Source organism: Propithecus coquereli, unplaced genomic scaffold, assembly GCF_000956105.1.
Source record: "Propithecus coquereli isolate 6110/MARCELLA unplaced genomic scaffold, Pcoq_1.0 Scaffold80, whole genome shotgun sequence".
Classification (NCBI taxonomy): domain Eukaryota; kingdom Metazoa; phylum Chordata; class Mammalia; order Primates; family Indriidae; genus Propithecus; species Propithecus coquereli.
Genome location: NW_012154174.1, coordinates 6,663,720 through 6,691,527, shown reverse-complemented (window position 1 = coordinate 6,691,527; position 27,808 = coordinate 6,663,720). Strand labels below are relative to the sequence as shown.

Sequence of the window (27,808 nt, the reverse complement as noted above, 5' to 3'; positions counted from 1 at the left end):
TCGCTTTGTTACCCAGGCTGGTCTTGAATTCCTGGCCTCAAGCAATCCTCCTGCCTTGGCCTCCCAAAATGCTGGGATTACAGGCATGAGCTGTCGTGCCCAGCCTACATCTTACATTTAAGTCTTCAATCCATCTTGAGTTAGTTTTTTATATGGCGAGAGATAAGGATCCAGTTTCATTCTTCTGCATATGGCTATCCGATTTTCCCAACACCATTTATTGAATAGTTTGTCCTTTCCCCAAGATCTGTTTTGTCAACTTTGTCGAAGAGCAGTTGGTTGTAGGTATATGCTTTTATTTCTGGATTCTCTATTCTGGTCCATTGATCTTTGTGTCTACTTTTATGCCAGTACCATGCTGTTTTGGTTACTATGCCATTATAGTATATTTGAAGTCAGGTAATGTGATGCCTCTAGTTTTGTTGTCTTGCTTAGAACTGCTTTGGCTATTTGGCTCTTTCTTGCTTCCATATGAATCTTAGAATTGTTTTTTCTAATTTTGTGAAAAATGATGTTGGTATTTTGATAGGAATTGCATTAAATCTGTAGATTGCTTTGGGCAGTATGGACATTTTAACAATATTGGTTCTTCTGATCCATGAGCATGAGACATTTTTCCACTTGTTTATAGCATCCTATGATTTTGTTCATCAGTGATTTGTAGTTCTCCTCATAGAGATCTTTCTCTCCTTAGTTAAATTTATTCCTAAGTATTCTATTTTTTTGCCGCTATTATAAATGCGATTGAGTTTTTGATTTGTTTTGATTTAGTTCTCAGCTTGGTCATTGTTGATGTATAGAAATGCTTCATTTTTTTAATTTTGTATTGATTTCTAGCTTTATTCTCCTGTGGTCTGAGAAGGTACTTGATATGGTTTTGATTTTTTACAATGTGTTAAGATTTGTTTTGTGACCCAAAGTGTGGTCTATCTTTGTTCCATGTGCTGACGAAAAAAATGTATATTCTGTAGTTGTTGAGTGGAATATTCTGAAAATGTCTGTTATGTCCATTTGGTCTAAAGTCCAATTTAAGTACAATGTTTCTTTGTTGATTTTCTGTCTCGATGATCTGTCTAGTGCTGTGAATTGTGTGTTGAAGTCTCCCACGATTTTTGTGTTGCTCTCTATCTCTTTCTTTTAAGTCTAATAATATTCGTTTTGTGAATCTAGGTGCTCGATGTTGGACACATAGATATTTAGAATCATTGTATCTTCTTGCATAAATTGATACCTTTATCATTATATAATGACCTTGTCTTTTTTTTACTGTTTTTGATTTAAAGTCTGTTCTCTCTGATATAAATATAGCTATTCTTACTTGCTTTTCGTTTCTGTTTGCATTGAATATCTTTTCCACCCCTTTACTTTCAGTCTGTATATGTCTATGGGTAAGGTGAGTTTCTTCTAAGTAGCATATAGTTGGATCATGTTTTCTTTTTATCTGTTCTGCCAATCTATATCTTTTAAGTGAAGCATTTAATCCATTTACATTCAAGGTTAATATTTGGTATGTGAGGCTTTATTCTTGTCATATTAATTGAATTCTAGGTGTTTCATATATTCTTTGTTCCTTTTTCTCTTTTTGTCTTTGTGGTGTGCTGAACTTCTGTCATGGTACCATTTAATTCCTTTCTCTTCCTCCTTTGCATGATTGCTTTGTTAGACCTTGGAGTTTTATATTTTCATGTATTTTCTTGATGATGAATATTGGCCTTCCTTTTCCGTGTTTAAGACAACTTTGAGCATTTCCTGTAGAGCTGATCTAGTGGTGACAAATTCTCTCAGCACGTGCTTATCTGGGAAAGATGTTTTTTCTCCTTCATTTATGAAGCTTATTTAGGCAGGATATAAAATTCTTGGCTGTCAGGTTTTTTTCTTTCAGCACTTTGAAAATGCCATTCCATTCTCTTCTGGCATGTAAGGTTTCTGCAGAAAGGTCTGCTATTAGTCTGATGGAGTTTCCTTTATAGGGAACTAGACAGTTTTCTCTTGCTAGTTTTAAAATTGTTTCTTTCATTTTAACTTTAATCATTCTGATTATAATGTGCAGTGGTGAAGTCCTTTTTGCAGTGTATTTGCCTGGGGATTGTTGGGCCTCCTGTATCTGAATGTCTAACTCTTTCGCTAGTCCTGAGAAGTTTTCATTGATTAGTTCCTTAAATAGATTTTCTAAACTTTTTAATCTCTCCTCCCCCTCAGGAATATCGACAGTTTGTAAGTTTGGTTGCTTTATGTAGAGCCAGACATCTGGAAGGCTTTGCTAATTCTTTTTAAATATTTTTCCCTTATTTTTGTCTGACTGGATTATTTCAAAAGACCTGTCTTTAAATTCTGAGATTCTTTCTTCTGCTTGGTCTATTTAATTCTTGAAGCTTTTGAATGTGTTTTGTATTTCCCTCAATGAATTTTTCAGCTCCAGAATTTCTGTTTGGGTTTATTTGTTTGTTTTTTAAAGATATCTATCTTCTTGGTAAATTTCTCATTCATATCTGAATTGATTTTTTGATTTCTTTGTATTGGTTTCCACATTTCTCTTGAATGTTATTGAGCTTCTTTAGAATCAATATTTGGAGTTATTTATTTGGCATTACAAAGAATTCTTTTTGATTGAGATCCATTGTTAAGTGATTGCTGGGGTCCTTGGGTGGTTTCATATTTCCTGTGTCCTTCCATTGATATCTACACACCTAATGTAGCAGTTGCTTATTCTGATTTTTTGAAATTGCTTTTGAATGAGAGAATTTTTCTTGAACATGTATATATTAATATGTCATTAGTTGAATAGAACACTTTGGCTTTGGTTTTAGGTGCCTGCATCATCTTTGTATGATTTCTTAGGCAGTACACAGGGTCAGTGGTGTCTGTGATTTCCTTGGTGGCTTAGAGTACAGTTACTAGTTGAGGCTGTGATGAGGTTTTGCCAGTGACTTATAATCCAGCTGAGCCAGTCTTTGGGTCCCAGTGGTGGACGCAGTGGGCCGAGTATGCCTGATTTTAGGCCTTTTGTTTTTCGTTTCGTTTTAATGAGAAGAAATTTGGCTGTGAAGGGACATGAAGGAACTTTCTGAGATGAATATATTTATAGCAGCATTATCCAATAAAACTGCCTGCAGTGATGGGATGGACATATTCTGTATCTCTGCTGTCCAATTTGGTAGCCTGTGTCACTATTGAGCACTTGACATGTGGCAAATGTAACCAAGGAACTATATTTTTAATTTTATCTGATATCAGTGAATTTAAATGTAAACAGCCACACGTGGCTAGTGGCTACTGTATTGGATGGCACAGTTCTATAGCTTGATAGGCATGTCAACTACACAAGTACACATTTGTCAAAACTCATCAAACTGTACATTTAAGATTTGTGCGTTTTGGCTGAGTGCAGTGGCTCACGCCTGTAATCCTAGCACTCTGGGAGGCTGAGGCGGGTGGATTGTTTGAGCTCAGGAGTTTGAGACCAGCCTGAGCAAGAGCAAGATCCCGTCTCTACTAAAAAAAATATAAAGAAATGATCTGGACAACTAAAAATATATAGAAAAAATTAGCCAGGCATGGTGGCGCATGCCTGTAGTCCCAGCTACTCGGGAGGCTGAGGCAGGAGGATCGCTTGAGCCCGGGAGTTTGAGGTTGCTGTGAGCTAGGCTAACGCCACGGCACTCACTCTAGCCAGGGCAACAGAGTGAGACTCAAAAAAAAAAAAAAAAAATGTGTGCATTTTGCTTTATATAAATTAAACCCCAATAAGAAATAAAATAAACAGAAAGGTTTGGTTGTAACCACTTAAAAACAATAGCAAAACCTTTAGTGATGAGAGCAATGAAAGAAACAACCAACTTCCCTAGGCTTTGTGGCCAGAAATTCCAACCATGAGTCTAAAGGTTTGTTACAGCTATTAAAATATAAACAAGGGAATATGGCATCCCCAATCAAGTTGAACCCAGTGACTCTGAGAGCAACAGGCCTAATCTCTGATGAATATGACAGCAGATTTAAGAGTGTCTAGACTGGCTCTCTTCTCATCATGGGGTTTTCTATTTCAAAAATTTCTGGATTGGCTGGGCATTGTGGCTCATGCCTGTAATCCCAGCACTTTGGGAAGCTGAGGCAGGAGGGTTGCTTAAGGGCAGGAGTTCAAGACCAGACTGGGCAACATAGGGAGACCCTGCCTCTACAAGAAAATGTTTTAAATTAGCCAGGTGTGGTGGCACACCTCTGTAGTCCTAGCTACTTGGGAGGCTGAGGCAGGAGGATCACTGAGCCTAGGAGTTGGAGGATGCAGTGAGCTATGATTGCACCACTACACTCAGCCTGGGTGACAGACCTTGTCTCCAAAAAAATAAAAAAAGTTTCCAAATTAAGCACACTTCATTTGAGAGAATTGAATGAGGGACAAATGGGGAATGATGATTTACTTTTCAGAAGACATTGCAAAGTAATCTGGTTACTATTCATTTGTGAGATACAAATACTGAGTAGTATCAACATAGCAATTGTATTTTCAGTCTCCGCTTAGGGTAAATAAAAAATAAATAGCAATTTTGGCTGGGCATGGTGGCTCACGCCTATAATCCTAGCACTCTGGAAGGCCGAGGCAGGAGGATCGCTTTAGCTCAGGAGTTTGAGACCAGCTCTGAGCAAGAGCGAGACCCCGTCTCTACTAAAAATAGAAAAAATTAGCAAGTCAACTAAAAATAGAAATAAAAAATTAGCCGGGCGTGGTGGCTCGTGCCTGTAGTCCCAGCTACTCGGGAGGCTGAGGCAGGAGGATCGCTGTTGAGCCCAGGAGTTTGACATTGCTGTGAGCTAAGCTGACGCCATGGCACTCACTCTAGCCCGGGCAACAAAAGCGGGCTAGAGTGTCTCAAACAAACAAACAAACAAACAAATAAATAAATAAATAGCAATTTAAAGATAGCATAGTAGTAAAGATGGAACCTAATCAAAGATATGCTAGTATGTATTTTAACAACTGTCTCATAGCAAACCAAGTTTGTTGTGTTTTCCAATTTCCATGGTGTAAATATTCCCACCATGACTCACCATGTCAATCCACCAAGGTGATTTGGGAAGAGAAATGCACATCAACTCATATAAGCTGGTATGAATTCTGTTTCTGAACCGCTCCCACCAATCACTATCATCAAGGGACTGAATTATCTTGGTTTTAGTTTAGTTCTTTAGATTAATCAGTCTTTTCCAGAACTGTATCTTTGCCCAGAGACTTTACTGAACCTCAGATAGTTTAGGTAGGCTATAGCTCAACTCTACATCCTTTAACAGAATGATGAGTGTGATCCTTATAGTATTTCTGCAACTTTTTTATTAAAACCCGATGCTGCAGCTTCTGTTCATACAGAATTGTGAGAAGTACAACCAAGCTTTAAAAGCAGCGTAAAATTTTGTACTTGAGAGGTTCTTTTTGTTACAGGTAATTAACCATACGTTTACACATTTTAATCTGCTTTTAAGTGCAAGAGAGATTGGCAAATGACTCAATAAAGAAACGTGTTCTGCTTAAATTGGATAAAATAGTTATCTGCTGGTGTTTATCGCTATATTCAAAGTAGACAAGTGATCTGTGAATCCAATTTAGTTTATTAGACAATAAATAGTACTCAGAGGCCGGACGCGGTGGCTCACGCCTGTAATCCTAGCTCTCTGGGAGGCCGAGGCGGGCGGATTGTTTGAGTTCGAGACCAGCCTGAGCAAGAGCGAGACCTCGTCTCTACTAAAAAATAGAAAGAAATTAATTGGACAACTAAAAATATATAGAAAAAAAAAAAATTAGCCGGGCATGGTGGCGCATGCCTGTAGTCCCAGCTACTCGGGAGGCTGAGACAGGAGGATCGCTTGAGCCCAGGAGTTTGAGGTTGCTGTGAGCTAGGCTGACGCCACGGCACTCACTCTAGCCTGGGCAAAAGAGTGAGACTCTGTCTCAAAAAATAAATAAATAAATAAATAAATAAATCGTACTCAGAACTTTTGTCAGTGTTTGATTGTCACGGTATCCATTGAAATTGACTCCATACTTTGGGGAATTTTACTTTTATTATATAGTATAGAATGTTTTAAAAATCTTGTCATTATCATTCCTATAAACTGGATTGCACTGAACATAAATGATATTTCAGCAATGCTTTCATCACTCTAAGATTTCTTCTCCTCCATAAAGAAAAAATGAATCAGTGGTCCCCTCTTACCTAATGCAGGTTTTCCTTTGTAAACTTGTAAACATTTTCTACTGCCATCATCAACAATTCAAACTGGAATTTTACTGATGTAAAGTCCATGATTAGAAGTAGTGTCATCAATAGCTTCTTCTTTAAAAACAGAATAGCTTTGTATGTTCATGTCTGTTTTTAAAATCTTGACTGGTACACTCAAAGGGAGTTATATAGTTTTAAGAAGAGATCCATTTAGAATACCAGTAATATTCTTTATCCTACTACTACAATGATGAGGACCAGACCACTAAAAAATTAAGAAAGACATTAATGTTTGGTCTCTCAGTATTTTTCATAGCTATGATGCCTTGGTCTACATTATCTGATAAATGCTTCTTCCCATTCTCCCAGCCATAAGAATCCATGATCTCTTTATAAGGAAGAATCACATACATATTAATACAGATGTTAGTTAGATTTATAAAGCATTGTCATGACAGGAACCCCACATGTGTCACTAGGATTGATTGCCCTGGTTTGATCCAATCCAAGTGTTGATTCAAGGCTTATCAGAGCCTTCTACCTTTAAGCAGGATCTGAATCTAGGTTCATTGAGTCATAAAGAAGTCCTCATTTCAGAATGATGGAAAATAACTTTCGTGAAGGCGCCCATCAAATCATATTTTCATGATTTCTCCAGAATGTGTTCAACACAGATTCAGAAAGCTTTTTGGGAAAGGTCATGCAAGGTTGAATTTATTCGCTGTTGAAATGGCACACTACCCTCTGAATTTGAAGCAATTGTATGATTTCCTTTTATGCAAGCATCTAAAATGCTAGATTAAACCCTAATAACTCTAAAAAGCAGAATCATTGACAACTAGAACCTTTAGCTTATTTGGCTTACTTGGTTTACTAAACTAAGCTAGAGAAGTGTATAGTTATGTACCACTTACTCAAAATCAATCAATACATAGTGAGTTCATACTACACTAGATTTCAGGGGATAATCAAATGTAAAACATATAGACACCAGTCTCAAGGAACTTAAAATATAGTAGGAATAATCATTCAGTAATAAATGTTAATTGTACTGTGTAGTAGGTACAGTACCAAGAGCTAGAAATAAGATTAAGTCATGATTCTTACCCACAAGGACCTCACAGTTTAGTTGAGAAGACACTTGTAAATAAGTAATTATAAATATGATGAATACTTTCATGACAGTATGTGAAGGTTATAAGTGATGGCGTAAAAGAGAAAGTAATCAGTTCTACTTAGAGGTCAGAAACCAAAGCCAAGAGGACGTGCCTTATCTGGGATTTGGAACTAGGAGTGAAAGACAATTTGAGAAGTAGACTTGATGTGTGCATAGGAATAAAAAAGCATGGCCTATTTGGGAAATTATGAGTACAACCAAAGAGCAACCACAAGTCAGGGAATGGCAAAAGATGAAGTGTGAAAAGTAGGCTAAATTCATATCCTAGAGTTAAGACTTCATTCAGTAAAGAACCACTGAAGGATTTTTATTTTAACAGGGAAATAACATGATCAGATTTGTATTCATGAAAAATGACTCTGTTCATTCAACAAATATTTATTGAGCACCTATAATGTGCCAGGCATTCATTGTTCTGGATGCTAGGGATCATCACGCAAATGATTACCTTTTCTATAGCCCTCTTAGCCAGGCAGCCAAGTTTCGTGCCATGAGCCCTAGTTCCTTCCCTGTGCACAGCTGATTGAACCTCACAAAGTTAGACAACCCATAGATGACCAGTGACCTGTGAGCTAAACCAGTAGAGGAAACCAGTTCTCATAGATAAGAGAATGAAGCAGATTCACATAAAGAAGCAGAGAGAACAGGTTGAAATGAACTGCTTTACAGTAAGATTAAAGTCATACGCTTTATTAAAGATATCAGAAACCGCTTAAAGAAAAAAATATATATACTCACCCAGACACACTAAACAAAGGAGTTTTAGAGCGGTAATTCTATCTATCATTTTCTTGGTCACTTTTCTATGAAAAACTATTTTCATATTCAGAGCAACCATTCATTTATTCTCTTATTTGTCTACATTCAGCACTGAAGACTTCAACTGGAGTTAACTTGAAACATTTGTAGAACATTTGAAGAAAACGTGAACAAACTAAGAGACTTTACCACAAACAGCAATATCAAGTCAAATAGTCCACAAAGTCAAAAACATGCCTTCAGAAGCACCAATTTTAAATGAGACCTAAATCCCCTATACCCAAAAGTCTCATTTTAAGATTAAAAATATTCTTGTCCATTTAATCACAAAAAAGACTTAGAGTGTTTACTTCGTACCAACGTTTACTCTAAGACTCTGCGGTCCCCAGCCCCCAGGCTGTGGACTGGTACCAGTCTATGGCCAGTTAGCAAATGGGACACAGAGTAGGTGGTGAGCAGCAGTGAGTGAGCAAAGCTTCATCTGCATTTACAGCCTCTCCCCACCGCTCACGTCACCGCCTGAGCTCCGCCTCCTGTCAGATCAGTCACTGTCTTCCATCCCCTCCAGATGGGACCGTCTAGTTACAGGAAAACAAGCTCAGGGCTCCCATTGATTCTGCATTATGGTGAATTGTATACTTATTTCATTATATATTACAATGTAATAATAATAGGAATAAAGTGCACAATAAATGTAATATGCTTGAATCATCCCAAAACCATCCCCTCCCCACCCGGTCTGTGGAAAAATTGTCTTCCATGCAACCAGTCCCTGGTGCCAAAAAGGTTGGGGACTGCTGCTGTAAGTGCCTTCCATGTATGAACTAATTTACTGTTGGCAAAAACCTTGTAATTGTTATTATTGTATGAGAAAATTGAGGTGTAGAAGGTTTAACTTGGTTACCAGATAGTAAATGGCAAAGTTGGAATATGAACCCAAGCAGTCTGGCTCATACTTGTAACCACAATGTTACACTGCCTCTGTTCTCTATGGAGTATTTGTCAATTTAATTTTGTCAAGTTTAGTCAGTACCAGCTTAAGGGAATTTAAATGTCAGTTAACTGCTATATTCTGTTTAATCAAAATCTGTTTTGTCCATGACCATCTTTTTTCAGAAAAATGGTGGCACCATTGCTTGAATGGCAACTTCAGAATCATATTTTACCCCTTACCTCCCATTCGTTTTGCCCCAAAGTCCTGCCTTTGCCATAGGACCCTAGGCAGTTGGCAAACTCTGAGCCTCAACGTGCTTGTTTATAAAATCAGGTCAATAATACCTAACTCGTGGGATTGCAGTGAGAATGAATTTCATGAATATTCTTGTGTAATATATAAATGCTTAAATATAATATGTAAGTGCTTTATAAATATAGTATATAAAGCACTGGGTGCAATACTTTTTTACTCAAAAAACTGCAGTTGCATTCCTTTGCCTGATGCATCAAATCCAGACTTTTGCTGGCTTTCAAAGTCTACCTAGAAATGTCTAGACCCCTCCCATCTTGCTTTATTTTTTGCTTTACCTGGGACATAAACTTTCTTCTCCCTCTCTAGTCCTCCTGGAGTATACACACCTTTCTTTTCCTCTCTTCTTTATTATCTGCATCTTTAAGACCTAGCTTAAGTTCAGTCTTCTCCATGAAACCCTCTCCAGTTAATTAAACTCCTATTGTTTCTTCCCTTCCTTGAACTCCTATTGCAGTTATAATGGGTATTACATTGTATGATACTTTACAAATTCTTTCACATATGCAGAATTTCTCTTTCCACCTAGATTCTAAACTACTTGAGGAGACAGATCCTGTCTTAATATTTCTCCTGTATCTCCCCCAAAGGATCTAACAGTATGAAGAGCTCATAGCTATTGTTCAACAAATACTTATTGTCTGATTGAAGAAAGTAAGCTCCGAAGAATACCTTATAAAATTATATAGGGCTTTATATTTGACAGGGTGTTTTCATAACGTTGTTATTACTTAATCCATGTAATAGTCACAGAAAATAGGTGCAGCAAGTATTATCTTCATCTTCAAGTAATAAAAACCGAGTTTAAATTACATTGTGACTTGCCTAAGGTTTCTTGGTAAATACCATCATTGACCCTGCTCCCAACCTGCACCATTCCAGTCCATTCTCTATAAGGCTGACAGAATAATCTTTTTACATCAAAGATGGGATTGTGTCACTCCCCTGTTTAAAACCTTCCCATGGTTTTCCATTTTACATAGAATGAAATCCTATAAACCCCCCCACATCCACCATACTGTAGTTACAGTGACTATCTCTACCTTAAACAGGTTTAGTTCACCAAGCTTGCTGCTAGCCCAGGACCCTGCACTTGAATTTTCTACTCCTGGATCTTCTTGCCCTTGAGGTCTCAACTCAAATATCACCTCCTCAGTGAGGAAGTAACACTGTCCTCCTCTGAAACACTTCATCACATTATATTGTTTTATTCTCTGTGGCATCTATTAATATCTCAGATTACCAGGTTCATTTGTTCCTTGTGTATTGTCTATCCCCACTAGAATGTAGGCCCCATAAAAGCAGTTTTTATTTGTCCAGTTCACATCTGTATTCCCAGTTCCTAACAGAGTACCTGACACATGATAGGCTCTTAATAAATATTTCTTAAATAAAATAGCTGAGCCAAAATCAGACTAAAACCATGGGGTTTTTTACTCCTAATCTAGCACACTTCCCAGCATTTCATTTATCCTGCTTTTCACAAAAACACTTATATTAAATACCTTTTGGAGCTACACTAATAATTGATCTTCAGAATAATGACATTAAGATGTGCTATAGGATTCTCTGTTATCAAAGAAAAATTTCATTCAGTTCAATAAACTAAACTAATTAAAGCAGAGATGTCATGGTATATTATTATATTATATTAATATATTTAGAAAGATTTCCAACTAAAAAGACTTTCTGCTTTTTCTTTAGTTAACTAGAAAATTAAATTAACTCAGAGCTCTTCATTCCCCAAAAGTCCTTGTTAATTAGGATTGTTCTATAAATCTCTATTATTAGCAGAGTTTGTCATCTGTTTCATTACCCTGTTTATTAGGGCAGTCTGAGCAGGGTGTCTTTGCTCATATCCTGGTATGTGTGTCCTAATGAAAAGAAAAGCATTTCCTGGATTCTCATTTTGTTCCTATTCTTTGACATAGGCATATCTCATGCAATTAGCATAACAACTTAGTTTCCTTGTATCAGTTCCCTATATAAAGTAAGAATGATATTATTGACTTGGCTATTAAGCAAAGTAATTAAATTTAAGGTCTGTTTAAAATAAAAGTATTGATGCTTCACAACATTGTTTATGATAATAGAGGAATGAAAATAACCTAAAAGTCCATCAGTAAAGGACTGGTCAAATAAATTATAGTATATCCATACAATGGACTATTATGCAACAATAAAAAAATAATGAGAATATTCTCCGTTTACCAGTATAGAAAAATCTCCAAGTGAAAAAAATATGGCCCAGAGCAGCCTCAATAGTATGATACCTTTTTTTGGGGAAAAAAAAGGGGAAGGAGGGGAATAAGAATGTGTTTTGCTTGCATATGCATAGAGAAATTCTGGAAGCAATAAAAGTGATAACCAGATTGTAAGTAAAAGGAATGGAAACCAGCTAAATGGGAGAGGGGGAAGAGGGAGATTTTATAGCATACCTTTTCATATTTTTTATATTTTTGAAACATGTGAATATATTACCTATTCAAAAAGTTAAAAACAAGCACAACTAAAAGCAATATGTGATTTTTGCAATATGTGACTGAATCCTGTACTGGATGAAAAAAAATTACTATGAAAGATATTAAGATAATTAACAAAATTGGAATATGGACTATAGATAAAATTAAAATTTTTTTCTAAATTTATCAACTATACCCTCGTTACCTAACGTAATATCCTTCTTCTTAAGAAGTACACACTGAAGTATTAAGGGATAAAGGGCATAATTTATGTAACCTATGCTCAAAAGGTTTGGAAGAATAAATAATACTATAGCTATATAGGAGGAATGATAAAACAAATGTGGCAGAATGTTAAAAACTGGTGAATCTGGATAAATGTTATATGAGAGTTATCTGTATTTTTCTTGGAACTTTTCTGTTAGTTTAAAATTATTTCCAAATAAAAGGTTAAAAAACAAATAAATGAAAACATTAATACTTTGGAAATTACCTCATTATAAGGAATGGTCAAGATACTGGAGCCTCTTATAAGAATCTTTAAGTGTTCTCGTTTTTCCTAGTCATACTTTTCACTTTCTCGTGAAGTTTTTGCTATCACTTTTCTCTCTTCCATGCCTGTTGATGCTGGATCAGAAGCAGTGGCAGAGCTGGTGACTACAGTCTACCTTGAGATTAACAAACACCTATCTACCTGCCTTTCAACCTGCTATGGATCTTTTCCAGTATATATTCTTTACAATTTAGGAGGACATCAACAAAACAGTAACAAAATACCTTGAACAAAATTTTCTGAGGATATAATAATCATGAGGTTATATGGATATAAATGTTAAAATATATAATTAATTTAGTGGAGGTGAAGGTACAGAAACATTTAATCTAATTGTTCAGCACTGAGTGACTGAATTTTTATTATTTTTCAGTTAGATACTGTATTTGTACAAACTTAACCATCTCTGCTATTATTGACTTGGCGTTGTATAATAGATGCATGAAGATGTTTTCATTGTAGCTAGACTGGCCTCTTAAGTGATTAGGTAGTGAAGCTTGTCTCATAGTAAAGTGAAGAATAAATTATTTGTTTGTATAGACTGCCTGGAGAATGTATAAGATTGATTATTTTGTATTCTAAGTAAGCTAAATTTCATTGTTTTGAATGACGGTTACCCTGAGGGTCTTAACTGATAAATGAGACAAACAAAATCTGGTATCACCTGAATTGTTAGTGCTTGTTTCCTGTCTGCTTAGGGAAGCTCATGATTTAATGTGGTTTTGTAGAAGTCTGAGAAATAGGAATAATAATTATTCCCAATTCTTTTCCTTCTCACTTTATGAAGAGTTTGCAAAGAATTGAGAAATAATTGCTATGACTTATCTTAAGCTAAGTGGAAGTACTTGATCAAAACTAATAGTGCCATTTTCTACAATTAGGGCAGAAAGCTAGTTTTTACTACTTGTTGCCACAGCTACACCAGGCACATTTCATGCCTAAGAAAATTGGTCCCCATGAGAGTCATGTGAGTGGGTGTCTTGGGCTTCATTGGCTGAAAATGTCTATGCCTATAAGCATATCTTCAGATTTAGTGAATGTACTTCATATGTTCATATAGTAAATTGCCTAGAATGGCTATGGGATAGGTCATGCTGGTGAATGTTATTTAGTTAGTTTACTTAGTTGTGTGATTTTTTTTTTAATAGCTCTGTAAACCAGCTTAGATCATCACATTTCAAAAAAATATAACACACCAAAAATGTAATTGATTATAAATAGTATCGAACATTTTTAAATCCTTCTTCCATGATTGAGAACTTATTTCAGGATCTTGCAGATTTCCAGGGTCATTATTTTGAAAGGAGTTCTCATAGTGCTCTAGATATAGAATATAATGAAAACTGAGCTGTATCTGTACTGAATTTGTGACATCTTTTGCATACATGATATTTTTATATACTTATTTGTATAGAGAGTATAAAAGGGGGAAAGCAATTCTGCTTTACATATCAGGAAATTGCACTTCAGATAACAATTAAGAATAAAGTATCTCAATGATCTACACATACATCCAGAAAAAAAAAAGTTTAATAAAACTGCATTTATTTAGAATTTTCAAGAATTTAGACCAAGAAGTCATGATTCTTAAGAACAAAGTTCAAAATAATCTCTTCCATTGTGAATTAGGTTTTATAAAGATTATGCAATCAAAAATGAATAATTTTTTCAAACAAAGAACTCAGGGAATTATATGTAATTGTGGCTTACTTATGATTTATGCGTAATTATTTTCAAATCTGTAAATCTAGTAATTCTTATCTAAAATGTTTTATAGACATATTATTACATAATGTAACCTATTATAAAGAGTAATGGTGTCATTAACTTAGCTCATTTCACTTATTTAATGCCTGTTTGTTCTTATATATAATAGTTTATAGTTGTTAGTTCCCTTTATAGTATGGTTTGTACTTGGAAGTAATAAAACCAGATTTCTTTATAAATATTTATGGTACAGACCTTTTCCTAAATCAGACTACAGCCCTTTCCCAATTACTTCTAATAAAGTCTGCTTACATCTTTTTTTCTTTTTTTTCTTTTTTTTTTCTTGGCCTGTGTAACAGTATGTATTACATACTCCCTAGAAAATTTAAACTTGGATATTTATGCCATAACTTGCAACTAATCAAAATCTTATTAACTGCTATGTAGTCCCTAGTGTTACAAAGTGTAAAAAGTTTAGTTACTTAAAGAGCTTAAATAGATGCTTCTGGTATGGAGTTTTTTTAGCATCTATAGTCATATAGTCAAAAGCAATCACTAAGTAAATGAGTCCTCTTCTTGAATATCAGTATTTCCAGTAGGATCTTTTTTTTGTTAACATATCTATGTTTATCTCTTGTTGAAAGTATCCATTAATAGCAGGTAGCAAAAAGCAGACAGAATATGCTTTTTGAGATTCTTAAGGTTCTCAAGATTGCCTTTTACCTCTTGATCTTCAATGAGATTGAAGTTTACAAATTTTTAGCCACATCTGTCCCCATACAGATGCAAACTTGTGATTTCAAAAGTTCCAGCCCCCAATAAGAAACTCTATCCAATCATTTGCAGATGTCCTCTAAGCCATATTTCATCACAAGTAACTCCATTCTGCTGTTATGTGCCACGTTTAAAGCATTAAATTAGGTTACTCTATAGTCAAAACAACCAAGCCCTGGTCCAGACTGCTCTAGTACATCTGGAGCACTGTCCTAGAGCTGGCTGCATGGTCCCTTCTGTTCTGCCCAGGCATTTAGTACTATCTTTCCCTTTTGCTGGTTGATAGTGACTCCTTTGCAAAACATAACTAGATTAGGTTATTTATAATCAGCCAACTAAAATCAGTAATTGTTGACATTGGCATGAACTACTGTAACAAAATAATAGTAATGTTTTTATTGTGCCATTGTGATTTTCTATAGAGAAACACCCAAGACTCATTTTATATATATATATATATACATTTTTTTCCCCTTACTGCTGTTTAACTGTGTCCTAAATTTCACTGCCAGGAATGCAGTCAGGCTTAAAGCTTTATTAGAGACCCATGATCCAATCCATACAAACACTTCCTATAGCTCATAGTTTCTGTTCAATCCTTTGTACTATCCAAAATGGTATTGCTACCATTTACAGCCATTCCAAAAAAATGTGAACTACCTAGGTATGTGTAACTCTCTCACAAGACACATACAGCAGCATCTATATGCTGAAAATTACAAAAAAAGTATTACTTGCAGATGACTTTGCACCTCTGTTCCCAAGTGCTCACATACAGAATATGGAGCCCATGTCCTGTCTCTCTCTTTGAATGAGTGATGAAGGAGCTTCAAGCTTTACTGGGTGATTTTGTATTGAGTGTTGCAAAGAGAAGTCAGTCTGCCTTTCTTTGGTTGTAATTGCAGATAGTGAAGTCACTGCTTTCCCTGTCTTGGATCAAGACCAGAAAGAAATCATTGACACCAATGGAGCTGGAGATGCATTTGTTGGAGGTACAGACTAATTTATTTCATTCTTATTTATAAGTGAAACGTTTTAACCCTTGTTCTACCACATAATCAAGATTTATTAATTTAATAACTTTTAATTTCTTCTTTAATGTTCTTTCCATATGCTATCATTGTAAGTATTATAAGGGGATTTTACAGGAAAAATATGTGTTTTGCAAAGATAATTTGCTATTATGCTATACCCTAGTCATTTTCACAAGATTAATTGTATCTGTCAGAAAATTGCATAAACAAGCTGCATCAAGTACAGTATATAGTATTCATAGCCCTTCAGGCTTAAATGTTAGCACATTTTTGTTCTTAAAAACAAGTTGTGGTGAATATTAAACAGCATGCTAATAACTAAGAACGATGTCTTTGGATGATATCCTTTGGTTAAAACATCTGCTTCAGGCCGGGTGCGGTGGCTCACGCCTGTAATCCTAGCTCCCTGGGAAGCCGAGGCGGGTGGATTGCTCAAGGTCACGAATTTGAGACCAGCCTGAGCAAGAGCGAGACCCCGTCTCTACTAAAAATAGAAAGAAATTATCTGGACAACTAAAAATATATAGAAAAATTAGCTGGGCATGGTGGCGCATGCCTGTAGTCCCAGCTACTTGGGAGGCTGCGGCAGGAGGATCGCTTGAGCCCAGGAGTTTGAGGTTTCTGTGAGCTAGGCTGACGCCACGGCACTCTAGCCCGGACAACAGAGTGAGACTCTGTCTCAAAAAAAAAAAAAATCTGCTTCTAACGCAATAGTGGGTGTTTATTATACCAAGAAGAGTTAGATTTTTGCCTAATTTAGGCTCAGTAAGAACTCGCAAATTTTATAAGGACTAATCATTTTGGGAATGCGTACTCAAAAATAAGATCAAGACAATTAGAAGATTTTTGGCTTGATGACTTAGATTGATCTAAAATCTAATTCAGAAGTTCTTTTGAAAAATGCAAATTTCTTCTAAGTGTAGTTAATTAAGCTAGGATATGGTCCCTAGAAGGCTTTAGATTCCTGAAAGATAGCCCAAAGGGAGATTCCTGATCTCCGTTTATTTCTCATAGCATGAAGCAAGACAAGTCAAAAAAGGCAAATGGAGCTGGCCATTGTCCCCTTTCCCTAGAAGATAATTTGAATTGTGGGGAATTTATTTAAGTTTTTGTGATGGATTTAACTTAATATTGTTTTTTAAAAAATATTCTTTTAAGTCCAGGCACAGTAGCTCACACCTGTAATCCTAGCACTTTGAGAGGCCGAGGCAGGAGGACTGCCTGAGGTCAGGAGATCAAGACCAACTTGAGCAAGAGCAAGACCTCATTTCTACAAAACAATAGAAAAATTAGCTGGGCATGGTGGTGCACACTTGTAGTCCCAGCTACTGGGGAGGCTGAGGCAGGAGGATCTCTTGAGCCCAAGAGTTTGAGGTTGCAGTAAGCTATAATGACACCACTGCACTCCAGCTTGGGCAACAGTGCAGGACCTTGTCTCCAAAAAAAAAAAAAAAAATTTATTTTAATGGTCTTTTTACTTACATGAATTTTTCATTTTTCTTTCTCTGGAACTATTCATGCCCTGTCTTAAATGAACTGTGAAGATGCCCCATGCCCTATATTCTTTGGTAAGAGTACATACCACAGATAACATTCTTCTTTACCATTGTGCTTGCATTTTTTATTTCCTTGCTCTGAAAGCCTTCATTATTGGTAATATTAGAGTACTTTGTGGCTAATTTTCCTATTCCATACTCTTCAGAGCTATACTATGCAGGCTAAAAATATTTTATTCTGAATTAAGTCATATTCTGTAATACATTAAGGAAACACTAGTAATTTCTTAGTTAGAAATTGGTTAAACCCAAAATCTTAGTCTAGAAACTTTTAAATTTGTACCCCGTATGTGCATTAACTTTTTAAAATCTTTAAACAGTAAATATTCTATTTCTTTGACATTCAGTGAAATACCAAATGAGGCCATCATAGATATGATGGTGACCTAATTAGTTACTACATCTGGCCCTGGGGTCCTGGGCTTCCTGGCCCTGCAACAGTAGTTTTTTTTTTTTTTTTTTTTTTTTTTTTGAGACAGAGTCTCACTGTGTTGCCCGGGCTAGAGTGTAGTGGCGTCATCATAGCTCACAGCAACCTCAAACTCCTGGGCTCAAGCGATCCTCCTGCCTCAGCCTCCCGAGTAGCTGGGACTACAGGCACACGCCACCATGCCTGGCTAATTTTTTCCTACATATTTTTAGCTATCCGATTAATTTCTTTCTATTTTTGGTAGAGACGGGTTCTCGCTCTTGCTCAGGCTGGTCTCGAACTCCTGAGCTCAAACGATCTACCCGCCTCGGCCTCCCAGAGTGCTAGGATTACAGGCGTGAGCCACCGCGCCCGGCCTAGATTTTCTTATAGACACCTACCTATAATGCTACCAGTACAAGGCAAGAACATACAGACTTTCTGAGGGAGAGGCCATTCTTAGGAGACAACCATTTGTATTGTGGCTAGAGTGATAAACTACTTCATCAAAGCAGTTGTGATTTTTGTTAGAGGATTTTCAACCTCTTTTTATCCCACTCCACTTGCCTAACCTCATTATATTTATTGTTAGGGTACAGTTAAGTAAGTAAAAAAGCAATAGAATGTGGAACAGGGGTTCTCAACCTTTTGTTTGTAAAGGGTCGGAGAGTGAATATTGTAGGCTTTTCAAGCCACGTGCTGTATTGCATAGTCTTCTTGTTTTGTTTGCTTGCTTGCTTTTTTTTTTTTACAAGACTTTGAAAATGTGAAATCTTTCTTAGCTTTCCAGCTGTGCAAAAACAGACCACAGGCCAGATTTGGCCCACAGGCTATAGGTTGCCAACCCCTTGTGTAAGCATTGGCACCTTCCTCACTTTATTCATCTCTGGCATATGACTCCAAACACTGGATTTCACTACACTGTTGAAATCAGAATAGAGAAAGTAGAAGGCAGGCATAAATCAGAAATTGGTAATTCACTGGTAATTCTTCAGTTAGATAGCCATTTTTCTCACTTTAAACCTACTCAGTTACTTGGGGTAATAAGATCCTGAAACACCGGGTCGTGCATGCAATGAGATGAACACCCATGTCAGTTTATCAATGAAATACTTATGTTGGCACATTCAGCACATTCTGTCAATGTGAGTCAAGCTACAACATAATTATTGATGAGAAAACCAGGGTAAAGATAGGTTAGGTAACATGCCACTGGTCTCATAGCTGCAGGGTAGCAGAGCCAGGATTCACACCCAGGCAGTCTGGCTCCAGAGTCAATGCTCTTACTCACTGCACTTTATTGCATCTCTAGACATTTAGGGAAATATCGTCGTTAGAACTGAGAACCATAGACCAGCTTTCCTGACAAAAGCTGGTTTCACCAAAGAGAATCTTTCTATTATCTGAATAGATGACTTCATTTATTGAAGAGGGGCTTTTGTTATGTGATAGGGTTCTGAGGACTGTAGGGTAAGATTGTAGCAGAAAAGAAAGAAACTGAAAGGGAAGAGAATCGAAGAACTGTGGTCCCTGGTGAATTTGAACCAAGAGCTTTTCGCTAAGCAGTAAAATTGATTGCACTACAGAGATACAGAAAGCCAGATCATAAACTGCTTGGTTAGCATGGACTCTAAATAAGGGAAGTAATGTGAATCAACTGTTTAATAGCACCAGGCTAAGCTACCTGATGCATGCATCGTACAATAGAGATGGTCTATTAATACCAAAAAATCCATTGGTTAAAACCCCCTGCTCCCATCTCCACGCTGGTGAGAGCCTTTTTACTGGGAATAAAAATAACGCTCCCATCTCCACGCTGGTGAGAGTCTTTTTACTGGGAATAACAATAACTCCAGCTGTTGAAGTACTCCCTCTACCTTGGACATGAATCTCCGGAGAAGCAGTGGCAACTTTTACATTTACTATGTGGTTTCTTTTTCTTTGCTTCATTGCCCAATTAACATATCTCCTTTCTGATTGACATATTCTATATTTGGGTAGTTAATATATTCATCCCGTTACTTTCAAGTTTTGCTGGCTTAAGAGTATTTCTGTCTTTTCTGACTTTGCATATCTGTATTCCAGTCTAATTTATAGTAATTTAACTCTCTGAAGGACAATAATTTTCCTTCCATAAATTCCAAGTTTTTGGATAAAGCATCACTCCAGCTACCATGTACTTAATTACCTATCCCAGTACCAGAGTGCCATGTGTTCCTTTTAGCCAGTTAAAAGATATATGACTACATCATGGATTTTCATGTATAGTTTTAAAATGAGTACCCCAAATGTACATAAATTAAATTCATAGTTCCATCTCAAGGATTTAGTGACAGTGACAAATCCCTCTAGCCTCTACAAGCATACCTCCTTGTCCTATTTAGAAGTCTTAAGCACTTTATAACATTTGCTCTTTATTTGTCGCTGGCCAGCTCTGATGGAACTAATCTTTTCACATTTTTTCTCAAAAGCCCAAGTGTTAGGATTGTACCCTTGGAAATGGAGACAATTCTATAATCTCTAAGTATGATTTCCTAATTTCGCAGGTCAGGAGAAAATTTCTTCCTGTTGTCCTGCTGTGCTTTGTCACAGCAGGTCTGCCTTTTCATTTGGAACCCTCTTTGTCACTGCCATAGTGACAAATGGAAACATTGAGAACATTTTTGTGACAGGCACTGTCATTGTTCCTGGTGAAATCTCTTCCCCTGTGTTTTCCCAGTAAATGAAACTGTGAAGAAAAATCATAACAAATAACATGAAAGGAGACCTAATCAATATGTTCCTGCTGGGCTGTCAATACCAGCCTGTGTTAATCTAATATGATTTAGTCGTATGTTTTATGGCAGCTGTAGGAATATGGACTAGACCTACAAATCATCTTTAGACTAAGAGTAAGAACACCTTTGACAGATTATGTTCAGGCACATACATACAACTCCCAGATAAAAGACTAGAAACCTCACCCAAGGACCAACATTTTTAGGATTAAAAAAACCTTCATTAAATGTGGTTAAGAGCCATATATAGTTTGGAACATTTCATTTTGAATAATAGTAAAGTAACTATGCTGCCTCTGAACACTTTTTATTTTAAATATTCTCATGACAGCTTTAGCAGGGAAAATGTATTATTCTAAAAAGGATTACCTATGATGTGCAAATGATTCAAGCCACTTAGCAATCACAATGTAAATAATTCTCCTATTTCCCATCTAATAAAAAAGAGCATGAATTTCACTCTCTAATTCATGTTTAGAAAATAATTTTGGTTAAAAAAAAAAATTGTTTCCAGAACAAGGATGCCACTTCCTCTTCCCGTAGCAAGCACCTGTCTATACTTCTGAGAGCCATAGAGATTCTCTAATTATCTACATATTTTCTATCCTCATCTTTTTTGTTTGCTTCCAAACATTTGTAGCTTCCTCCCCCATTCTTCTTAGTTGCTGCTTCATTGTGCTGTGCATAGAAGAGATGCAGAATTCTTGTGATTTTATTTTTCTGCACCACCCTCTTCCTTTGCTCTCCAACTCAGAAGACTAGAAAATAATTTGGTGAGTGTTAAATATATTGCTTCTTATACTTCCTCCCTCTACAACCAAAACCTTCATATGACCCACTGTCTACTGAGGATTGACTTGCTGGTAACCAAGATGACAGCTACCCACTGCTAAACCACCCATGTCAACACCTTTCCTTCTCTTTGTGCTCTTGTAGGACATCTTCTGTGTTTTATTTCTTAAGCAGAGATTTTCCTTAAAACCATCAAATGAAGTATGGAATTGCCTTGGTCATTAGGAATCTAAAACATTCATCATAGGTAAGCAGTTCAAGTTTGTGCAAGGGAAAGGAAGAGATATCCACACCCTTGCGTAGTCGTAGGTTGCTTCATCACATGCTACACTAGTGTTACACATCCAGAGTCTTAGATAAGCTGAAGTTGGACCAGCATCAAATTTCACAAACCCTGTCTATGATTATTTGAGCCTTTGTTAGTTAAAAGAAGTAAAGATTATCCTTTTCTAACCATGATAAGAAAGAGAAATCACTTTGGTTCATTTGAAATACAGGATGATTTTAGAGTTAAGTCTGAAATTTCTCACAAACACTAATGTTCCCTCAAAGATCTAATATCCTGAATGGTCTCCATCTAGAAGCAATTGTAAATAGATAATGGAATTCAAAGGACTTTATCTTTTGGGGATGCGGATAAGACAGAGACAGTCTGAGCCATGTAGGCTATCAGACCCCAAAGCTCAAATGTGAACCTTAGGTTTCCTGCATTTGAAGATTGTTGAGAAATATTTATTCCAGGAATATGATGTTAATATGAAAAGATTTTATTTAGTGGCAGAGGTCCAGAGGAAATGTCATAAGTAAAATTTTTGCAGTTCATTTTCTTAGGATTGTGACTTGACAAAATATATGTGTATAAGTTTCCTGACCTAGAATATTAGTGAGCCAGTTGGAACTAATGTGAGTCCTATAATAGTCCCAGCTGCTATTACATGAATCTGGTCAAGTTTACCTGCCTTATCTATCTGATTCATACAACGTGTATCAGTTAGCTTTTGCTGCATAACTAACCTCCTCAAAAACTTAGCAACCTGAAACAACAATCCATTTATTTAGCCTCAAAAATCTGTGGGTTGGCAGCTGGGCCTACATTCAGCTAGACAGTTCCTCTGGTCTTAGAGTTTTGAGAGATTAAGTAATTTCCCAAGGTCATATTGAAAGCCAGGATTCAAACTCAAAATTTGACCCCAGAGTTCTTGCCCCTAACAATTTTGCTATACTCCCTTCCAATACTGTATCGTCTTATCCCCCTCCAAATGAGTAGAAATAGCCAAAGTGGTTTCATAAACACTGGTCTGTAAACTGGTACCACTTTATGACATAACAGAGTTTTTGTCAGGCAATATAAAAATGTAAAAACGTAGGGGGAAAATAGTAAGTTTTCATAAAGCTAATTGCATTCAATTTTAAACCTTGTCCTTCCTACTTTAGGTAAGTTAAATTGTCCTTTATAAATAATATTCGTGGGCCGGGCGCGGTGGCTCACGCCTGTAATCCTAGCTCTCTGGGAGGCCGAGGCGGGCGGATTGTTTGAGCTCAGGAGTTCGAAGCCAGCCTGAGCAAGAGCGAGACCCCGTCTCTACTAAAAATAGAAAGAAATTAATCGGACAACTAAAAATATATAGAAAAAAATTAGCCGGGCATGGTGGCACATGCCTGTAGTCCCAGCTACTCGGGAGGCTGAGGCAGGAGGATCGCTTGAGCCCAGGAGTTTGAGGTTGCTGTGAGCTAGGCTGACGCCACGGCACTCACTCTAGCCCGGAGAAAAGAGTGAGACTCTGTCTCAAAAAAAATAATAATAATATTCGTAATAGTGGATTTTTTAAAAATATTCTTACCTAGCAAAATGAAACTTTGGCAACACTATGTTTATCCCTAATATTTTTTGGGAAAGTTTCAATGTTCTGTGAAATCCAAAAGCCTAGGATTCACTGATCAACCATATTTATTTGTTTATTCTACAAAATTATTTGGCTAGTTTTTTTATGGCACTAAAGTAAAGGTTGGTGATGACTTGAATGCTATTAGACTTTTGGCTTATCTAATATCTATTCCATTTCTTCATATAATGCCTTCTGGATGGTATCCTGATAAGCAGGAATAAAAAAGTCACAGAACAGTAAATATAATATGATGTCATTTATATTTTGTTAAAAATGTCCTTTTGTTTCTGGGCACAGTGTCTCACACCTGTAATCCCGGCACTTTGAGAGGCCTACGCAGGAGGATCACTTGAGGCCAGGAGTTTGAGACCAGCTTGGGCAACATAGCAAGACCCCATCTTTACGTAAAAATTTTTTTAAAAAATTAGCCGGATATTGCAGCATGTGCCTGTAGTCCTAGCTACTTGGGAGGCTGAGGTGGGAGGATCGCTTCAGGAATTTCAGGCTATTATCATGCCACTGCACTGTAGCGTGGGCATCAGAGCAAGACCTGTCTCAAAAAAAAAAAAAAAAAAAAAGAGGAAAAGAAAAGGCCTTATGTGTGTATGTTGTGTGTATATTTGTAAAAAGAAACACACCAAACAGTTAACAGTTGATGTACTGGGAAGTAGGTGAATGAGATAATTACTTTTTACTCTGTATATCTCAATGATGTTTGATTTTTTTTTACAATGTGCCTTTATTGGCTTTGTAATTAATATAATTTCTAAGTAAATAAAATCACATGTGGGTAGCACTTGATGCAGAGCCTAGCCAGCCCTAGCACCTAGCAGAACTCTTCACTGTGATAAATAAGTCATTAGACACAACATTCCAAACCATATGATAATTTATATCATGAAACCTCTGATGTTGTAAGGCTATTTAATATCAGCAGAGGTCTAAGTAAAACAAACAAAAATTAGCAACACGATTATCAAATTAACAGCTACTCTAAGTTCAGATATATGAGTTCTCAAACCTGGGATATGAACACAGGCTCTTAATTTAGTTTTCATTTAATTATCCAGTTAATGTTGACATTTTATAGAATTTACATATATGTTTTATTTCTAGCCCATGAAATAAATGGCAAATTAAAAATCGATTTCTGTCATCAAATGCTCTTAAAATTTTAGAGCCATCCCACTATGAAAAATTGTCAGTTGATCAAACGCAGGTTTTCGAATTGAGTTAAATAATAACAAAATTAATTATCTTGCTTATGAATTAGGGTGTAAGCACAGCCTCATATAAACAAGCTTACTATCATCTCCTTATTCCAACAGCTATGACTTTGTCCCAATGAATCTTTTTAACTATATTGCTTAGAATGTTAGTGCTAAAAGGAAAGTTTTTTAAAATCACATTTCCTGGTTTTCAGGTTTTCAAACTATTTTCAGTAGTGAAACTCTTTTCAAGTGAGTTCTTAGCTGAATCAGAATGAAATGAAATTAAACGAACCTCCCGTTGTCCCTGTCCACATTTTATTTGGTGGCTCATGATAAAAAGTATGAAAAACCTGCTCTGTTCAAAAGTCCTCATTTGATGAATGAAGAAAGTTAAGGCCCGAAGAAAGGTAAAATTGTTCAAGGGAGTTAATTGCAAATATGGCACCACAAGCCAGATTACTTAATTTATGATGCAGTAATTACATATGTCATAATCCAAATGAAAGTTGTCAGTTACGTAGTCTTTTATATAGGCCTCTTGGAAATGTATAGGTGAAGAGTAAGTATCTCAAATGCACAGAAAGAGAGTTTTTTTGTTTTCCTTTTTGGTTTGTCTTTTGACGTTTGACTTTAACAATAAACAGAAGCATATGCTATACTTCTATTTGGGGAACCATATCAAAAGATCACACATTACATTTAAAATCAAATTCTGACTCAATCTTGTACATTTTTGTTCCATGAAGAAAAATGATCTTTAAAGAGGTATTTTGAAAGGGATTCGGGGGGAAAAGGGCACCTTATCTGTATGAGTACAACATACTGCTTAGTTGTACTCTTCAGGAGCTTTGTTCCTGAATTAGGGGCACTTTTAAGTTGGGGGCTTTGTTTTTAATTCAAATGCAATGTCCCAGGCCACGTTAATAGAACTTGGTAGGTTTCCATTTTCAGCTACCACAAAAAGGGAATAATAAGTTATTCTCATAGCTATAGGACAATAAAGTTATTCTCACAGCTGTACCACTGACCATTTGCCTATATATTACACACTGTTTCTCAGTTTATGTGGAAGGGTGTGTTGTGCTGAGCTATTTTAAAGACTCCTTTGCTCTGAATTGACTTCCTGTGCATGTCAGCCACTACACCATCTGACACCACTTAAGCTTTGGTTTTCATTATGCAAATACCTGCTAGGTCAAACCTTATCCTGACAGGCACAGTAGCTTTTTAAGTTATTTCAAAATTCAATTTTGTTGATTTCCTTTCCCCTGAAAAATCTGTTTTTTCTAACATAATGGGTCACAAGTTGTTACTTGAGTTCATGACTAATTGGTAGTCAATATGAAGTCAAAACAAAACAAAATTTTACTAACTAGACTACGTAGAAAATAAAAGAAAAAAGTTTACATCTGAGCACTTTTCAGCAGGGGGAAACCATTACTTTGTCACATCTGGATAGTCTAAGCTAGCCAAATTGAAGTGGGAATTTCCTGCCAGATGTTCTTTGAGCAACCTGTGAACATCTAAGCAAGGGTATATGAGTCCTTGTTTGGTAGAGCTATACTCACTGTGGAGGCTTGCTCCTAATAGGCAGCAGACATTTTTTATGTACTAACCACTAGACAGGAGGTTGTTCAGCCCCTGTAAAGACAACACTATTTGCCATTATTAAATGCAAAAATACGGAAGGCCTAATTTTGAAGGTACAACGTCAGTCTTATAGATATTATATCAAGAGTGAACATTGCATTAAAATGATTTCCCAAATGTAGATAAAAATTGTTTCATTAATAAAAAGAAGGTAAAACTGAGCCACCACAGGTATTCCAGATAACTTGGATATGGTCATTTTATAAAGTCAGTGAAGACCAAAATATGTCTCTAAATATAAATGAAAATAAAGAATCTGAAATGGCATGAAAAATACCAGGTATTTATATCAACTTCCTGTTCCAGATACACATGGGAATTAGGAAGTGAAAATTTCATTCAGAAGAGCTACGAAAAAGTAGAAATGCTTTATTCAATTGAAACAAGTAACATTTTTAAGAAGGAGGAAAGACTTTCTACATGATCTCACTGTTTTTGTCATCCTCTGTAAGGGAAAATATTGACATTTACCAGACTGTTTGCTCCAGCTTTCTGATCTCCTGCAGTTTATTTTTATAACAACCTTATCGATGGGCCTCTTACCCAGCTCTCTAGGTTTAACTGGGTTGAGTCGATTTGTTACCACAGCTTCAAGTAGCTGTTACAGAACAAGCAAGACATCCTAATAAAGCTGTAAACGTGTTTACTCAAACAGAGTATTGATTTTACTTGGAGAGGAAGAAGCCGGTGCTTAGCACAGTGTCAGGGTGGATGAATTTCACCGCAGTTTTTCATTGTCATCTGTCATGGTTGTGAAACACTAAGTAAAGCCATCAGAGGATAATTAGAAGTACCAGAAATTTAGCCTCTAAAATCAGTTAACCACTTGGGAGTTTTGTAGCTTAATTAGCTTTTATTAAAACTTTCCCTTAGTAATAATAGCCAAGCACTTTAATGGTGTTTTCAGGTAGAATAAGATTTTGAGGTTGTGACTTATTAAATATATGAGTTTAATGTCTGAGGGTTTTTCAGGCTTTTTCTCACTCTAGTAATTAGGCTACCACTAGAATACAGTTAGAGCCAACAGCATTGTAATAAGACAGTATCTGTACTCATACCAGCAGATGAAATGCATGATTTTTCTGAAAAATTAACTTTAAGGAAGTAGTAAAGCAATTATAAAATAATTTAAAACATGTTTTTGTAGAAGAAAATATTCAGTTAGCATCTTTATTACACTTAAATGTTTTTGTAGCACAACATGACCTAGACACATAAAACTGTCAGTGCTACCCTTATTTCTAACTGCCTTCATTAAAGAAGATTCTAAGTACTCTAGCTTGCTTTAAGACATCATCTTAACAATAAGAGATGATGCACATCGTGCAAAAGACAAGAGTCAGAGCAAGGAGTTGCTTACCTTCTATAGAAACTGCATTAGCTGTTGAGCTTGATGAGAGGTATTCATAAAAACACTCTACCTGCTCTCTTGCAAATGTCTAGAGAAATGGAAAAACATCACAGCACTTTGGAGGCCGAGGCACAAGGATCGCTTTGAGGTGAGGAGATCGTTTGAGCTCAGGAGTTCGAGACCAGCCTGAGCAAGAGCAAGACCCCGTCTCTACTAAAAATAGAAAGAAATTAATCGGACAACTAAAAATATATA

At 36.3% G+C, this 27,808-nt stretch overlaps 1 protein-coding gene across 1 annotated transcript in view; it reads left to right on the top strand.

Moving 5' to 3' along the window:
* Positions 1 to 27,808, top strand: part of ADK (adenosine kinase) — a 336,692-nt gene that overhangs the window by 285,078 nt on the left and 23,806 nt on the right. Inside the window, exon 5 of the mRNA XM_012663223.1 lies at positions 15,793 to 15,879. Coding sequence (XP_012518677.1) covers positions 15,793 to 15,879 — 87 coding nt within the window. The remainder of the gene's footprint in view (positions 1 to 15,792; positions 15,880 to 27,808) is intronic.